Consider the following 18578-nt stretch of genomic DNA (forward strand, 5'->3'; position numbering starts at 1 on the left):
AAAGAAAAAAAGCTATTTTTGAGTGAGGACCAATTATATGAACATAGGTTGAAAAGTGGTGGAGTGCCCCTTTAAGTACAGTACTTGAGTACATGTACTGAGCTATTTAACACCACTGGTCTTGTCATGTAACACTAATGTTGTTACTTCAGTTTTCTGTTAGGATAAGTTAACCTTGAATGTGGACTGTAGGACTGCTGACCACGCCTTGACATATTACACAACTATAGATTGCATGCAGGTTGAACTGAAAGAGAGAGAGAGAACGTTATTTAAACCTTTATTTACTCAGGGTAGTATTAGCACTAGTACTCTTTAAGTAATGCCCTGCTTCATATCGCATTCATCCACACACACACACACACACACACACACACAAACACACACACACACACACACACACACACACACACACACACACACACACACACACACACACACACACACACCTTTGAACTTTGAACTTCGAAAGGAAAGATAACTAAACTCAATATATATCACAACCTGTTCCGAGACAACACGTTTGTTTTTGGTGGACTTTAATATCTGTGAGTATAATTGTTACCTTTTCACAATAGTTTGAGCACAAGTGTTGAGAATTAGTTTGGTTTAGTTTATTTAATATCTTCCATGTTAGACTGTTGGTTCTTCTTGTTCTCCTTTGCTAGTACCACGTGCAGAACTGTCCTGAATTGTTCATTACTGAATTAGCATACTACTTATAAAGACACAAGTCTCAGACAATTCTTAGAACTACTCCAGGACAAAATTAGCTTAACTTGCATCTCCAAAAAGAGATGCAGTTACAGTAACCATTGAAAGTTTAGGCATTGTAGATAAATCGGGAGATAAACAAACTTTAAAAGGCAATGGTAGCCAATCAGGAGGGAACATGGGAAATGGGACAGATCCATGTTGATGACATGACTTAGAGATACTGTGTTCCGCTTTGCGTGATTTTAAGGCAGAATCTGTAGAGGCAGTGTCCAGAAATGTGTTTTTAAAAAATCGGCCAGATGGTGGCACTAGATAAGACAGATGCATTTTGATGACATGACTGTAGACTAGAGATACTGTGTACCGCTTTGTGTGATTTTAGGGCAAAATATGTAGGAGCAGTGTCGAAAAATGTGTCTTACAAGAATCGGCCTCATGGTGGCGCTAGAAGAGGGGCATGTGAGAAATGAGGGGTTGTGGTTTGGCAGCCAAGGAGTGTGTGTGCAAAGTGTGGCATGGATCGGGGCAACGGTGGCGGAGATATGAGTAGGGCAAAAGTGTGACGTGACATGACGTGACGTGACGTGACGTAAGGTGAGGTTACAGACAGACAGACAGACAGGCAGACAGACAGACTGACAGCCGGTGGAGGTTTTGATAGTAACTGCGACCAGAAGGTCGCAAAAAATAGACATTGTCAGTGAGAAATGAATTACTTAATTCCAATAGAAGCATTTCAAACAGAACAGGATTTAAGTGCTCTAAAGTACAGATACCCCAAGTGAATTAAGATTTTAATCTTATAGTGTCTCTGACAGGCTGCTTAATTGATATCACACTACATGATTCAGTACATCATTATATGTTCAGTCAATTTCAACATTTAAAAGATATTGCATGTATGTCTTTGCTTGTGAATAGGTAAGCGATGGCATGGCAGCTGTGGAGGACAGTTTGCCTTCTTGTGACATGTTTAATGGTTCTCTGGCCATTCTGCCAAGGAGGGAAGATTCTGGTTGTTCCGTTAGAAGGAAGCCACTGGGTGAACATGGATATCCTGGTCAAAGCTCTACACTCCAAGGGACACTCCATTACAGTGGTGAGGACAACTCAAAGCTGGTACATCAAAGAGGAATCCACCTATTATGACTCAATCACTGTGCCTGTGGCTGAAGGGATCAACGAGGACTATATTAACTCACTTATTGACAAAGGACTGGATATAGAAAGAGGCAAAAGTTCTGCTTTGAATTTATTGTATTGGGAAATGGAGGCACTTGATTTCCTCACAAGTGTTCCAAGGATGGTTTGTGAAATGGCTAGAAACATGTTTGAAAACACAGATTTGATGAATAGCATCAAGGAGAGAGATTATGATTTAGTCCTCACTGACCCAGCATGGGGAGGAGGTATTTTGTTGGCTCATTATCTAAAGCTTCCTCTAGTCTACAATGTGCGATGGGTACCCAGTGGGGAGGGACATCAGAGCATTGCACCCACACCTATATCTTATATCCCAATGACTATGTCAGGATTATCAGACAAAATGAATTTTGTACAAAGAGTTAAAAACATGCTTTTCTATTTGCTAAATCAAGCTGAATATATATTCTTAGTCAATCCAGTATATCAGGCTTTTTGCGACGAGTTCTTTGGACCAGAGGTCAAATTCACTGAGTTATTGCAGGGGGCTGACCTGTGGCTGATGAGGGTTGACTTTGTGTTTGAGTTCCCTCGCCCCACCATGCCTAACGTTATCTATATGGGAGGATTCCAGTGTAAACCTGCTAAACCTCTTCCTGAAGACCTGGAGGAGTTTGTCCAGAGCTCTGGGGAACATGGAGTTATCATAATGTCTCTGGGGACATTTGTCAGAGGACTGCCCACTGACATAACAGATGAGATCGCTGCCGCATTTGCCAAACTACCTCAGAAAGTCATCTGGAGGCATAAAGGGGACAGGCCCGCTACTCTGGGGAACAATACATTACTGCTTGACTGGTTGCCACAAAACGATCTTCTGGGACACCCAAAGATAAAGCTATTTGTGGCCCATGGAGGTACGAATGGAGTTCAAGAGGCCATCTATCACGGAGTGCCTGTTGTGGGTCTACCTTTGTTTTTTGACCAATACGACAACCTGCTGCGTCTCAAAGAGAGAGGAGGTGCGATTGTTCTCTCGATGGCCACAGTGGATGAAGATAACAACTTCCTGGAAGCATTACAGGAGGTCCTCCATGAGCCCTCCTACAGGATGAACATGCAGAGACTCTCCAGGCTACACAGAGACAAGCCAATGAAGCCACTGGACAGCGCCCTCTTCTGGATAGAGTTTGTTATGAGACACAAAGGTGCTGCTCACCTCCGCACAGAGTCCTACAAAATGCCCTGGTACTCGTACCACTCTGTAGATGTCATGATGTTTTTAGTGACAGCAGCACTGCTTGTTGTGGTCATATTTGCTGCTCTAATCAAGTGTGTATGGGTCAGGGTATGTTTCAGAAGAAAGATTAAATCTGACTGAGTGGGAGTTGTTAGTATTGAACTCCTTGACTATATACACTCTATATCACTATATCACAATAATTATAGCCTAGTGAAATAGCAATATTATACTTCTAAAGTAGTTATACTCTTGGGTTTATGATTTCAATTTGAATAAGAGCACCAAATGGTAGTCCTGATTCAAACTAAAGACAGTGTCCGGAAACAAGTTCAGGGGTAATTAACCTCCAGCATTGGCTGCATTTGGCCCTGGTCTTACATGTATTATTAATTGAAAAACATAGATTTGTTTCAGAATGTAATAATAATCTATGAACGTTATGCATGCAGGTGGTTAGACAGAGAGTCAAAGAGTCAAGAGTTTAGACCAGGACTGAGACGAGAGTTTACTTGATGCTAGCTGCCAGGAAGCTGACCCAACAGACCACTGGTTTTAGTCCTAATTATGTTAGTGCTTGGACATACTCTAAGGTTCTGTGGTGCTTGACTGGAAAGCACCAGAACCCCCTATAAACCTATGGACTATGTAAATTGTTTCAGGTGACAGTTCAATAGGCTAAGACTAATTTGCTTTTACTTTGCAATGATCTACTATCGATATGCAAAAGCAAATATCGTACCGTTTGGCTCCGTATATCATATCGTTTTACAATGCAAATAATCGGTATCGAATCGTTTTGCAATGAAATAATCGATTGTATGGAAATGTATTTGTGCCTTGTATTTAGCAATTTTAAGAGGGGAAATGAAAAATAGGGGTCTAATTACTTTTCCATTCCATATAGCTACTCTTGGTCTATCAATAAATGTGTGTAATCTCTGTGTTCATGTCAAGGTGCGGGTTTGTCCATATGTGTTGTAATATAATTTATTTCCATATATTTGGTAGAGTATCACAGTGTTTACTTATTTATATCCATAATAATAGATTTTTACCTTAAAAAAACCTGCTCTATTGACACGTTTCACACAGATTTAATGTCTTTGCTAAATAGTTACTATATCGATTTTAAATCATTGAATCGAATCACATCGTATCGCCATGAATTAACCAATATCGTCCATGTATCGTCAACCATGTATCGTGATTTATATTGTATCGCTGTTCAAATGTATCCTTACACCCCTACTAATTTGGAAACTTCACAGAGTAAGATAAAATACAGTTATTGTTCAACTGGACCGGGGAAAAAAATGTTTTTTCAGAAAGACTAGATTGTCTTTCTAAAAACAAAAGCTTTGGTCCTATGATTTTACCAATAAGGCTAAATGTGCTTAGTGAGAGTGCAGTTCTTTTCAGCAGTCTGATTAATTACTATAACATAACATAATATTACTAATATATTACTTTGAAATGCTGACATGCTGGCGAGGACATGCTGTAACAAGTTATAGCCGTGGCATGATGTGTTCATTTGTTTATGTTACTTATATGGCATTTCATGTCATTTTCATGTAACGTGAGTGTTATGTCATGGAGTCTAGAGATGAAAATACAAGTTAATCTTGAATGTTGAATGTGTGACCACCCCATGACATATTACACAATTATAGATTGCAATGCAGGTTGAACTTTTTATTTTAAAAACCTTTAATTAAAACGTTTACAGGACAGGTATGCTGACCAATGTAGCAGTATTGCATAGACTACGCAGTCCCCATGATGCATTGGCTGTAGCCTATGTGACTTCCTGGTTACGAGTAAATGTGTTGACATAACGTTAAAAAAGAGGAGAAGAATGTACTGTATGTAACATCAGTTCCCGTGAAAAGAACATTGAATGTACCCTGCTAAGTGTATGTCAAAAGAAAATAAATTTGTATGCAACTTGAGTTAATTTGAAAAGTAAGGGAAATTGAATGTAATCTAAAGTTCATTTGAAGAAGGAAAAGAAAACTTCATGTTGCCCAAGTTCATAAGGGAGAAAGCTATACAAAGATAAATATATTGCTGTTTCCTGAGGGTTGAAACAATAAAGTCTTAAAAAGACTGTTGCTGAGCTAAAAAGGGGATCGATGGATTGATTCATTGAATACTTTATTAACAGTTTGCAAATAGTACAGTGGTACTATTACACATGGAGATTCCTATATATTATCAATATTAAGGATATTATGTTATCAATATTAAGGACATATCTGGGAATGCCCATATTTGGTAATGCCCATATATGGGCATGTTTTGACATAACATTGTTGACTACCATGCGGGGTCTCCATATATGAGTAACTGGTTCCATATACATCACTGGCCAGATGGCCAAGAATTGGCGCGATGTCACCCTGAGGTGTCTTAGACCGACATAAATGTCTCTATCCAGTAATTACAGACGGTAGATTTGTCGCACTGGGTGGCAAACTGCAGCCGGGAGGTCAATAGAATACATAGTTGATGAGGGCCAGGTGGACCAGTGTATGAACAAACACCATTTCTGAATGATTGAGATATTTATAAAATACACGGCTCAGGAAAATAAATGAAGACATATTGTTTTCTGCTGTGTTGCATTTTCTAGAGGTATCTAAAGAGCACAAAGTACGTTTCTGAACCGGGCAGATGCCATTGACGTGCATGGGAGCCAAAGCTGGATCCGAAAGTTCGATGAAATACATCGGAGTCTATGACAGCCAGCTGGACCAGCTTGTGAACAAATTATTTCTGAACAATTGCGTCCTTTGTCAGTTAATCAGTTCAGGAATATAAAAGAATAATATAAAAGTCACTTTTAATAAGCAGACATGTCAACACTGGTTTCTGGCTCGGCGTTATCACGATACTTTGGCACATTCAGAAATATACTTTGTGCTCTTTAGAGTTTAGACAGCTCAATAAACGTATACAGATCCATCTCATGAAATTAGAATATAGTGTAAAATTGTATTTTATAATATAATGAACTTTTTAAAACTTATATATTTATATAAAACTCATACATTTTAGATTCATTGTGCATGCAGTGAAATATTCAAAGGCTTTTTTTGTTTAGATTTAGATTGTTATGCCATACAGCTCATGAAAATCCATTTCTCAAGATAAATGGGACACCAATTTAGCTGTGTCTCAGAAAGGATTATCATACAAAAATAGAATCTACAGATATAGAGCTTTTCAAAAATGCATGGTAACCTTTGCCACCTTTCGGATACCGACATCTCGTATGGCCCATGGACTATTCCTCTTGACAACACAACACAGATTCAGATTCTCTAAGGGGTTCAGGTCCGGACAGTTTGCTGGTCAGTTAAACCCAGTAATACCATGGTCAGTACACCAGGTACTAGTAGTTTTGGCTCTGTGGGCAGGTGCCAAGTGCTTCTGGCTAAAGGAAATCATCTCCATAAAGCTTGTCAACCTACGGAAGCACAAAGTGCTCCAAAACTTTCAGATAGATGGCTGTGTTGACTCTGAACTCTGCCCAAACGCAGTGTGGGCAAAACCAGCATTGTATTCTATTGCTGGTGTTGGTCCACTGTGTTTTATCAAGTTCAGAGTCAACACAGGGAGCCATCTACCTGGGGATTTTAGAGCACTTTGTGCTTCCGTAGGTTGACAAGCTTTATGGAGATGATGATTTCCTTTAGCCAGAAGCACTTGACACATTGCCCACAGAGACAACACTACTAGTAACTACTACTGACCATGGTATTACTGGGCTTAACTGACCAGCAAACTGGCTTGACCTGAACCCCACAGAGAATTTGTGTTGTGTTGTCAAGAGGAAGATGAGAGACAACAGACTCAACCACACAGATGAGCTTAAGGCCTCTATCAATTCAAACCTGGGCTTCCATAACACCTCAGCAGTACCACAGGCTGTTCACCTTCATGCCACGCCCCATCGATGAAGACATTTGTTCAAAAGTATTCAAAAGTACTGAGTGCATTAATTAACATAACCTTTCTGAAGTTTGACATTTCTGTATTATAAATCCTTCTTTTGAGTGGTCGTGTGGAATATTCTAATATCTTGAAATGAACTTTCACACAATATTCTAATTTTATGAGATGAATCTGTACAGTGTACAAATGGACAAGCTACACAGCTTTACAAAGGTCTCTGTCATTCAGAAATAGTGTTTGTTTGGTCCACTTCCTCTTATTGACTCCAATGCATTCTGGCTGCAGCTGGGCTCCCATTGTGTGACGAATCTGCTGGCTGGAATTGCATGATAGAGAAAATGACATTGATGACCTTACCTTCTTCGGTTACGACTATAAACTTGTTGACGTTATGTTATTCCACGCCTCCTTCATTATATAAGCATGAGTGCTCTTTTGCCCTGCCTCACATTCACACAACACACACAACTTTGAACTTCACTAGGAAAGATAACTGAACAACTCAATACTGTATAACCTATCCCAAGGTGGACTTTAAATATATGTAAGTACATTTGATCATTGTTGCTGTAGGCTACTTTTCACCATGGTTTGAGCACAAAGTTTTAAGAACTTGTACTGTATACAGTAGTTATAAAATGTACAGAACAGTGCTAAATTGCTAAATGTACTGAAAGCATAAGACACAAGTCTCAGACAATGCTACTCCAATAGAAGCACGTCAATCAGAACAGAACTTGATTTTAATCAGTAAGTGGAAGTGCTCTAAATTACTAATACCCCAATTGGTTAATATTGAATGATTTTAAAAGAAAAAATATATACAGTATATTATGCCGTTATCCTATTGTGGCTAATTTTGATACCACACTAAATCTTTTCTGATACAGTACATGGGTCAATTTCAACGTTTCAGATATTGTACATAATGTGCTTTTGCTTGTAAATATAGGTAAGCGATGGCATGGCAGCTGTGGAGGACAGTTTTCCTTCTTGTGACATGTGTAATGGTTCTCTGGCCATTCTGCCAAGGAGGGAAGATTCTGGTTGTTCCGTTAGAAGGAAGCCACTGGGTGAACATGGATATCCTGGTCAAAGCTCTACACTCCAAGGGACACTCCATTACAGTGGTGAGGACAACTCAAAGCTGGTACATCAAAGAGGAATCCACCTATTATGACTCAATCACTGTGCCTGTGGCTGATGGGATCAATGAGGACTTTGTGGAGTCACTTTTAAAGAAACTAGTGGATATAGAAAGAGGCAAAAGTTCTGCTTTGAATTTTTTCTATTTGGAAATGGAGGCACTCGGTATCCTCTCAAGTGTTCCCAGGATGATTTGTGCAATGATTAGAAACATGTTTGAAAACACAGATTTGATGAATAGCATCAAGGAGAGAGATTATGATTTAGTCCTCACTGACCCAGCATGGGGAGGAGGTATTTTGTTGGCTCATTATCTAAAGCTTCCTCTAGTCTACAATGTGCGATGGGTAACCCATGGGGAGGGACATCAGAGCATTGCACCCACACCTATATCTTATATCCCAATGACTATGTCAGGATTATCAGACAAAATGAATTTTGTACAAAGAGTTAAGAACATGCTTTTCTATTTGCTAAATCAAGCTGAAAATATATTTTTTGTCAATCCAGTTTATCAGGCTTTTTGTGACGAGTTCTTTGGACCAGAGGTCAAATTCACTGAGTTATTGCAGGGGGCTGACCTGTGGCTGATGAGGGTTGACTTTGTGTTCGAGTTCCCTCGCCCAACCATGCCTAACGTTATCTATATGGGAGGATTCCAGTGCAAACCTGCTAAACCTCTTCCTGAAGACCTGGAGGAGTTTGTACAGAGCTCTGGGGAACATGGAGTCATCATAATGTCTCTGGGGACATTTATCAGTGGATTGCCAACTGATATAACGGATGAGATCGCTGCCGCATTTGCCAAACTACCTCAGAAAGTCATCTGGAGGCATAAAGGGGACAAGCCCGCTACTCTGGGGAACAACACATTACTGCTTGACTGGATGCCACAAAACGATCTTCTGGGACACCCAAAGATAAAGCTATTTGTGGCCCATGGAGGTACGAATGGAGTTCAAGAGGCCATCTATCACGGAGTGCCTGTTGTGGGTCTACCTTTGTTTTTTGACCAATACGACAACCTACTGCGTCTCAAAGAGAGAGGAGGTGCGATTGTTCTCTCGATGGCCACAGTGGACAAAGATAACAACTTCCTGGAAGCATTACAGGAGGTCCTCCATGAGCCCTCCTACAGGATGAACATGCAGAGACTCTCCAGGCTACACAGAGACAAGCCAATGAAGCCACTGGACACCGCCCTCTTCTGGATAGAGTTTGTTATGAGACACAAAGGTGCTGCTCACCTCCGCACAGAGTCCTACAAAATGCCCTGGTACTCGTACCACTCTGTAGATGTCATGATGTTTTTAGTGACAGCAGCACTGCTTGTTGTGGTTATATTTGCTGCTCTAATCAAGTGTGTATGCGTCAGGGTATGTTTCAGAAGAAAGATTAAATCTGACTAATTGAGTAGGAATTGTTAGTAGCTATTTGAACTCCTTGATTGAAAATGATTACATAGTGAAATAGCGATATTATAAATGGTATTAGTGAAATTTACACACACACACACACACACACACACACACACACACACACACACACAAAACAAACTATGACTTAACAAGCCACTCCTTAACAGAATGAACTCTGTAATAATGTATACTATTATGTTTGGTAGGTGATTGTATAAAAACCCTGGGCATTTAATTTAAATAAATAATGGTTTTATTACAAAAACTGTAATTACAAAGAGACAGTTAATACTGTAATTGAAAATGTATCGCTTCGTATAGCCTTGATATGAATGGCATATATTGTACATTACTATAGTCTCACTGATCACATGCATCCTGGTGCTCCTATTCTGGGCATCTCACAGTATGAGATCATTCAGCCAAAAATGTAAGATCTACAAGCTCACAACACAAATGTGAGATTGTAGATCAGCGATCTTTGGCCAAAGAGATATGGTGCAGAGGGAAAAAAGGAGGGGACAAGTATAGAACCGTGGGGTACCCCGGTCAATGACGTATGTAGGGTTTCTTGTGAATATGATTTCAGTTTGAATCAAGAGCATCAGATGGTAGTCACGATTCAAACTATACTGAAGGTAAAAATGTATCCAGAAAATAATTTAGAATATATTCATTCAAGTTCAGGGGTAATTAATCTCCAGTTGGCCCTATGAGAAGAAGTTATGTATTATTAATTGAGATCTGTTTCCAAATTGAATCTATAAAAGTCATGCTTCCCAAGGTCCCTATACCTGCTAGTTTTGCCATTTATTCTACTCATTTAACCACATGAACCCTAGCGTCCCTATTCTGGACATTTCATAATAGGCGGAAATAGACAAACATTTGTCAAAAATGGGCAAACAATTGATGAAAACAGCAGATAATACAAGCTCACAACGCTATACACTGCAATGTGCCGTGAGCTTGTAGATCGGCTATTTGCTATTTGACATACAATGAAGTGTAGAGTTAAAGTGGTATGGAAAGGCTTACAGTGAAGTCAGTCAGACAGGTATGCCATGTATTTCCTGAATGATAAGGCACATCTAAATCCACAGATCTAGAGAGAACATTACACAACATTCAAAATTGCTAAATGAAATAGACGACTTCCCTGGATGTGAAAGGGCCAACCTTGACCAGAGATCTCTTGGAGTGGAGAAACGTAAAAAGGCACTTATTTACAAAAGTCATGATGATTACAATCCATTCAGCATTATTTACAAGTACAAGAGTCTGTTTGTGCGAAGTGAGCACTGAGAGGGGATCCACTGATGCAGCAGGGCAGGGCTTGATGTCCCGGTCATGAGCTTGTCCTGATCATATTGAGCTCTATTTCATTTGCATCCCGCATCATCTCCTCCTCGTGTTGGCAGCTTTCTCTGATTACATATACTATGAGTCCCACACAGATGAATATCAGGAGGATTATGCCTATAACCTGCAACACAAAATAAATACAGTTAAGCAATTTGCTCAAGCAATTTGACAAGACTAAACTGAATGAACCACTTGAACCCCAGGATACCTAACAGTGGGAAGTACGTTATTAAAAAATAGCAAATCTACAAGCTCTCAACGCCTTGTGAAGTTGTTGATCTATTTTTTTTTTATCAAATTGGTGTAGACGGGGACAAAGTACAGTTACAGTACATGTAACTCATTTCTGTTTCACTTAGACTTAGGTTTAAGTGGTCACATAAATTATGATGAAATAGGCATGGGCAGTGTTAAGGACATTTGTATGGGTGCTCAGAAAACAAAGATTAAATGAGAGGCAAGAGACAAGAATTCACATTTCAAACTAGCATAAGTGATGTTTTATTGTTGTACTGCAGCAGGAGACAGACTTACGTTTACAATGCTATGCAACAGGAAACCCTCTGGCTCAAAGCATAGCTAGTCTCATGACACCATTATTTTGTGTCTCTCGGGCAGAAACCTCTTATCTCCATATTCTAACCTATTGTGTTTCTTTGTAAATGAATGCCCTACTTGATCATACTACAACGAAGCAGGAAAGCATCAAAAGTAGCAGATCCACAAGCTTGAAACGAAGTGATGCGCCTTGAGCTTGTAGATCTGATACTTTTGCTCCTGAAAAGTAACGACAGTACAGACAACCCTTACGTCAATGCTTTCTCTATATTGTCACAAGACTTTACACAAACTACTTGTAGGCCTATGTTTAACCTACTTTTACATTCATAAGTATTGACAAGAACACATGGCAGCAAACTTTAGTTGCCTAGGTCACAGGTCAAAGTCACAGGTCATTTCAAGAATACATTTTCTTATTCAGAATTTCCTTAATGGCAGCAACATTGTAATATGCAAGGGTTGATAAAATATAGTGCACAATTCCAATGGGATAGAGGTCCTTCAAAGTCCACACATTTAAATATGCTCCCACAGTTTATTGCAAGCACTGTATTGCAATAAACAATACAGTGTATTACAACTGTTCGATCCATTCAGGATCTTCATCTTCCAGATGGGATTGCAGCAGTGTTGAAGTGAGCTTGCAATAATCGATAGGAGCATAGCAGTGTGCAGTGTGTTAGCAGAGTGTTTATTTAATCTTTGTTGATATATTGTTTACCTGAACCATGACACTGCAGTGGATGTGCATGCAATTGCATGCACTACCTCTCTCATTTATATGACCCTGACTCCAAATAACGTACAATAAGCTGGGAGAACATTGAACTTACCTGAGAGAAAACAAATAACTGCTGTGAGCGGAGCATGAGTTCTTGAGCTGTGACGTCTCCCTCACTAGTTGGCTCACACCATTTCTGCGGAGCTGCCTTGTCAACAATCACAAATCTACCTTTCCAGTCTGTCATGGCACAAGCAAAGTACTGGCCGTCGAGGAATAGTAAAATCAGCCAAACGATAGCGGGGACAAAGCTGGAGAGGGACACAGTTTTCCTGCACCACACTTCACATCTGCATCCTTGGATGATCAGCATCAGGGTAAAGGCCATGACAGCCGGAATGATGAAGAAGGCAGATGAAAACACTCCGTTCCATGTAGGACTGCAAGGACACTCAAACTCCAGCTCCACAAGCTTCTCTAGTCCCATGAGGATGAAGCCGAAAGCCACATTTGACACCACAGGACTGTTGCTAAGTTCATTTTTCAGCCTGGTAAGCCATTGTTGTCTACTTTCCATACTAGATTGACCAAAAAAGTGGAATAGTAGAGGTAAAAAGCCCAAAAGAGTGTCCACCGTTGTGAACACATTGGCAACAGTTAAGTGATGCGTAATTAACACATCCAGGGGTAAGTTTTTCCCCTCAGGGCAAAATGCCACACTTCCACTCTCATTGGTTTTGAACAAAGGAGGGTGTGTCGTGTGCTGTGACATCTTCTCAGCCGATTGGCTCGTGAGGGGTTTCAGGTGGAGTTACATTTTAAACGCGGTGTCCCACAGACAAACTGGAGGCAAGGGAGTAAAGTGGAGGGAAGTTTGTTCTGCTACTGAGCAGAGACTAGCCCTTTACAAATCCTCTCCAACATGAAAACATGCATAGATTGGTAGGCCTATAGTGAATGAGTCAGAACTATTCCACTGCAGGTACAGTAGTAAACATTTTGTAATAAAATAAAGTAAATGAAACTAAGACCTTGTTTTAACCATAAATGTATAGGTCAAAGACATGTTAAACATTCCAATATTGTAATATAAGCAAATCCCAGTTTAATGCCACTGTATCAAAATGTACATTTTGAAACGCATCTGTGGGATACCACAAAAATGAATTGTTGGAAGTATATATTTGTCTTGTGTTGCTGTGAGTGACCACATGAGGTCACCCATGTAGCAGCAGCACACACCACTGCTACAAGGGATTATAGGAGGCCATGTTAGGATATTATGTCTTGGATACAGTACATACCTGGCTTCAGATCCAAACCCAGCCCTTTGTTGTGACGGTTCTTAATCTACAAATGAGCTCAGTGAGCTCAGGAGCTTCTCCATAATCTTATACCCTATTCAAAACTGGACGTGGGGCAACACATTGATTCAGTTGTCACTTGTCAGATATTGGTATAGCAGCCTGGTGAGATGAAATCGAATGGAGATTTTGTTTAGTACTAATTTAGAATGATAGAACTGCACATCCACTCTGGTAATCAGGTGGAGGACAAACTCAAGAACATCAGCATCAACAATAATTAATAATAAAATCCCCAACACTGTAAGACTCACACTATGTTTATTGCTAAATCAATGTTTTTTTGATCACCTTCATTAAGATAACTGTTGATAGATTTATTGGCAGTGTTTACCCCATGTGGCTGTGGCCAGTGGTGTAGTAACTAAGTACATTTACACATGTAGCCTACTGTACAATGTTGAGGTATTTGTACTTTACTTGAGTATTTCCAACTTCCAATACTTTACTTCTACTGCATTACCTCATTATCTCAGAGGCAAATATTGTTTTTTGAATATTGTACTTCATTATTATTATTTGACCACTTTAGTTGGCAGTTAGGCAACTTTGTAGATTTAGCTTACAAAACATACACACAACTTCAGCCCTTCAGATCTGCTACAACATCCAACTAGAAAGATGCAATTGGAAATTGCAATTTTTTCAAAGGATTTTTGTACATTCGAAACGTACATACTTCAGAAAACTTGTGAAATGGGACCTTTCTTCATAAGTAATTTTACTTTTACTTAATTGGTAGGCCTACTTAAGCATATTTGATGCCAATATTTTTGTATACATTTTGAATTGCGGACATTTACTTGTAACAGAGTATTTCTATATTGCAGTAGCCTATGATACTTTTATTTTTATGTGTAACTATTGTAGGCCTATTGCATGGGAAATTAGATGAGCCTACGTTTTTAGATTAGCCTATGTTCAAATAACCTTAATCTTTCCCAAATCTGTCCACAATCTTACCAAAGTTGTTAGGTGTAAGGCTAGAGTGCACTGCACTGTGCAGAATTGTGCTAATCCTACATAAGAGTTGCATGCATCTGGCTGACATGCATCTGGCTGACTCCCACACTAGGCCTATACTATAGCCCCATATAGAACCTCACCCGTCGCTGCATACTGTTGTGCTCTGAGGTTCTAAATTATATGGGGCTATAGACCTATACCAGCTTGAAACATCGATCTTGCAATGTTTGTTTTATCAATGTTTGATAAATGTCATTTATAAACAAATACGCCTCGATAACTACAAGATAGGCTACAAGATATTGGTGAATATGGTATGTGGTGCTGACAACAGAATTAGATTTATTTTGATAATTTTAGAACAGATCGTAAGAAGAAAGGAAATTCTACTCAAAAGTCTGAACATGGCTTCAGGCTATGAAATCCGAGGCTGCTCAGCTGAGTGACGTTGTGAACGCTGTGTCTGAGTTATTCTTAGCTGAACTTTTGTCTGCAATAGAAAATACCACCACTGTCACGCACCAGCTAGGTGATGCCATCAGCCCACCTGCAGCCAAGATGGACCATTTATTCCTTCTCAAAAGTCATAACGCCGTCGCACATGATCCACTGTCCACTAGCTGTCCGTCATATTCAATAGTCCAGGGATAAACACTACCCGTGGTGGCGGGGGGGATGAGGTTGCGATGTCGTGTTTATGTGTGTGAGATTGCGTGCGTTTTTGTGCGCTCTAGGGACACGGTCATGGGCGCATTGCCTTACCATCATCAGTGCAGTGCAAACAGACATGTACCTGGCTTATTAGGCCTATACACACTCATTTTGCATACAGGACACGAATATATAGTGGACAATGTGTAAGGCATGCATTCCAGCGTCATTTATTAAGCATAACTTTCATAATAATCGTAATTATTTCGCGTTGCCTGTGCGTCCACGATGCGCATACGTGTGCGCATCTTTGAAGCTTCAGAATGGCACCGTGGACACGATCGAAGGACCTCTCCTCCGGGTGTCCCATAGCCGGGACGGGCGTTCGCTCGCGCTGTGATTGGGTAGCCAGCGTTGCCAGGCAACCGGCGCTAGCTATAAATTCTCTACTCCGGCGATAATACGCCTGTGTGACCACCACACATGCACACATAGAATAGACATAATCTGAAAAGTGTCATTGACGACGGCGGGTCAATGAATAAAAGCATAATTAAAAGATAACATAAAAATCTCTCCTCCGACATAGTTCGTTCTGCATTCATATCCTCATATGTATGTATCATATCAGCTCGTGCTGTTCCATATCTATTTATTGCATTGCGGATTGCCCATGGATGGCTGTTAGCGTCCAACTACAAGCCAATCACAGCACGCCCCATCCCTCTGGGCCATGGGACCTATACACTATCCTTTCCTCCGCAATTTGTGACCAAGGAGGCTCCTTCAGCCTATGGCCCCGCATCGGCATCCCTGAGCCCCTGGCCTCGTCCCGGACCGTCCATTCATCACAATCTGTCGAGCTCTTTTTATCCACAGATAAGGAGAGCACATTATTTTTTTTATATAGCCTATATATTTTTTAAAAACATTTTCGATCCTCTGCTGACAATTTGACAAACTCGGTGCTATGTTTAGCCCGTTTTTATAATTCCCACGATCATTAGGCAATCTCTCCTCTCCTCCCACATTCGTCCGTCCTGCCGAGAGAGAGAGAGAGAGAGTGAGAGAGAGAGAGAGCTCGGCTGGCTGGCTGGTCCTCTCCCCTCCGTCCTCCTCCGTAACCCCCAAGAAGAATGCATCCCGACGCAGTGATGCTGCTCCCGCTGGTCCTCTGTGGAAACTTGATGCTGCCTTTCAGCTGGGCTCAGAACGGTAAGAAATGAAGAACATCACTTGCATCGATGTTGGTCGTGGCATTTATTATTATCAGCCTGCATCGCAGGAGTATATATGTGGAGTGGGACCATTAGTCACTAGCCTATGGTATGTGACTTGTTGTGAGTAGATTTAGAGGATAATGGATGGACTGTGTGTCAGTGTCAAACGACCGTTTAGATTTACACACATGACACATCTTGCAGGCCAGAGTTAACTTGTACACCCCAACAACATGATATAATGCACAGCTGTTCTGTGAGTATTTTTAACCATGTCTGTGACAGTATTCCTCTGCAATGAAAAGTGACATGACTGACACTATACATTTGTGTGTTTTGCACTGAGAAATAATGGAATATGGGTCTAACTCTTTCTGGGCAGAACACTATTTATACTCACTCATGCGACATGCATTTATATGACAAAATTTGTTTTCATTTGACATAATATCCATGCCAGATGCCCGCAACAGTATGCTATAGAATGACTGGGTACCAGAGGCATCTGACCAGACTGACCTACTATGGACTGTTGTTGGTGAACTCATGCCAACCCAGTCCCACAGTGTAATGCAGGGGTTGTCAACCTTTCCTGTCTGGATAAAGGTCCACTTGGACATCAAAGTGTTCTCGGGGCCCCCTCATTTAACATGGCAGCCGTTTCATGATCAGTCAAACCGATCGTGAATGAATTAATGTTATATTATCATAAAAAATCTTGAGTGTTTTGGCCAATTATTTGGGGGCCCACTTGCCAGATCCTCACGTCCCACCAATTGGGCTCCGGGCCTCCAGCCCACAAGTTGAGAATCGCTGCCAGTGTAATGAACACGGAGGTTGTGAAATATTATCCCCTTATTGCAGTCCTCTGCTTGCAACGCTCCTTGTAATGTCGAGTTCACCAGGTTCACACTTGACATACTGTACATCTACTCTATTGCAAACTGGCTATTGGTAGGCATTATGCAATGCCACATTTGACAGAAACACCAGGAAAGAGAAGAAAAGGAAAGCAAAGGGAACTTTTTTTTTTTTTTTGTCACAGCACATTTGCACATACAGAATATGGGACATTTGTCTTCTGCATTTTACCCATCCTAACTAATAGCAGCAGTGGGTGCTATTAATACAGCGCCTGGGAATCATGTCTATGCACCTTTTCCTCTTTTCAAATATTAAATTGCTAACAACCTAGATACTGTAGGTGGATTCTTGCCAGGTATGGCAGGTACTGCCATACCAAGACATCCATTGATTCTGTAATGAACATATCAAGCTGCATATGACTGCTGCCTGTCTCCAGAATTTTACAGGTCAGATCTGCAAACTCAAAACACAGCGCAAAGCGACATGCTTTGAGCTTGTAGCTACTTTTGCTATTTTTTTTATTTGAATCCTGAAAAGTAACAGTTTTGGGCAGACAGTATGAGGTTTCCACCCCACAGAGACGATATACAAACAACATTACTAAAACTGTTTAAGTTACAGTCTGTACTGTACATTATTAAAACACACATGATTCGGTGCAACTAAATGTCAATGTCATGCCTTTGTGGATTGTTGCAGCAGCAGGCATACCCTCTGATATGACATGTCCCTGACATCACGTTCTGGTGAATCACATCACCTGGAGGGGGTATTCAAATAAGCACCTGCAGAGCAAAATGAAAGATTCTTTACAGAAAATGCGTATGGATTTCGTGTTTGCCACTGAAATTATGGATGCACCTTTATTGTTTCCTTAAGGAGCTTCACTGTCACAACACGAATTTGAAGCTGCGTCTCGTGCTGCTCAAAATATAATTAGTTTGTAGCTATTCACTGCTAGGAAAGAAAAACAATGTGCAACACCTTTCTTTTATGGGGGTTGGCATTTGGCAATGAGGACGACATAGCAGTTGTGAGGACTTATTAACATGGAGTAGCTGGCTGGCTGCTGTAACACTCGAGAAGCTGCATGTACCCTTAAATGAGTATGTAAACTATTAAAAAATATATTCTGTATTAGAGGAAGGAAGGGGGAGTTGTAAGCAAACAATCTTTGGTATTGCAGTGCTTCTCCGGAGTACAGTTCAAGTCACAATGGTTTATTTTCTGGTGGAT

At 40.5% G+C, this 18578-nt stretch overlaps 3 protein-coding genes across 3 annotated transcripts in view; all 3 read left to right on the forward strand.

Annotated features, from left to right (window-relative positions):
• The first annotated feature begins 512 nt into the window (after positions 1 to 512).
• LOC308288968 (UDP-glucuronosyltransferase 2C1-like) lies at positions 513 to 4876 on the forward strand. Its single transcript, XM_080730442.1, has 2 exons — positions 513 to 548; positions 1639 to 4876. Exon 2 carries the CDS (start codon positions 1646 to 1648, stop codon positions 3239 to 3241), a length of 1596 nt encoding a protein of 531 aa, XP_080586568.1. The 5' UTR covers positions 513 to 548; positions 1639 to 1645; the 3' UTR covers positions 3242 to 4876.
• A 2652-nt stretch (positions 4877 to 7528) lies between these two features.
• On the forward strand, positions 7529 to 9842 carry LOC308288967 (UDP-glucuronosyltransferase 2C1-like). Its single transcript, XM_080730441.1, has 2 exons — positions 7529 to 7607; positions 8016 to 9842. The coding sequence occupies exon 2, from the start codon at positions 8023 to 8025 to the stop codon at positions 9616 to 9618; it is 1596 nt and encodes a 531-aa protein (XP_080586567.1). The 5' UTR covers positions 7529 to 7607; positions 8016 to 8022; the 3' UTR covers positions 9619 to 9842.
• Positions 9843 to 16391: 6549 nt separating this feature from the next.
• The window catches only part of LOC308288971 (neuroplastin-like), a gene marked incomplete at both ends in the record, with an annotated part of 52859 nt that continues 50672 nt past the window's right edge, over positions 16392 to 18578 (forward strand). Inside the window, one exon of the mRNA XM_080730455.1 lies at positions 16392 to 16470. Within this exon, the coding sequence (XP_080586581.1) occupies positions 16392 to 16470 (79 nt within the window). The remainder of the gene's footprint in view (positions 16471 to 18578) is intronic.

This window comes from Nannobrachium achirus (genome assembly GCF_963921795.1).
Source record: "Nannobrachium achirus genome assembly, chromosome: 7".
NCBI lineage: Eukaryota > Metazoa > Chordata > Actinopteri > Myctophiformes > Myctophidae > Nannobrachium > Nannobrachium achirus.

Bases quoted from the DNA above. Each gene is read 5' to 3' on its own strand.
- LOC308288967 (XM_080730441.1), top strand. From the start codon at position 8,023: ATGGCATGGCAGCTGTGGAGGACAGTTTTCCTTCTTGTGACATGTGTA.
- LOC308288968 (XM_080730442.1), top strand. From the start codon at position 1,646: ATGGCATGGCAGCTGTGGAGGACAGTTTGCCTTCTTGTGACATGTTTA.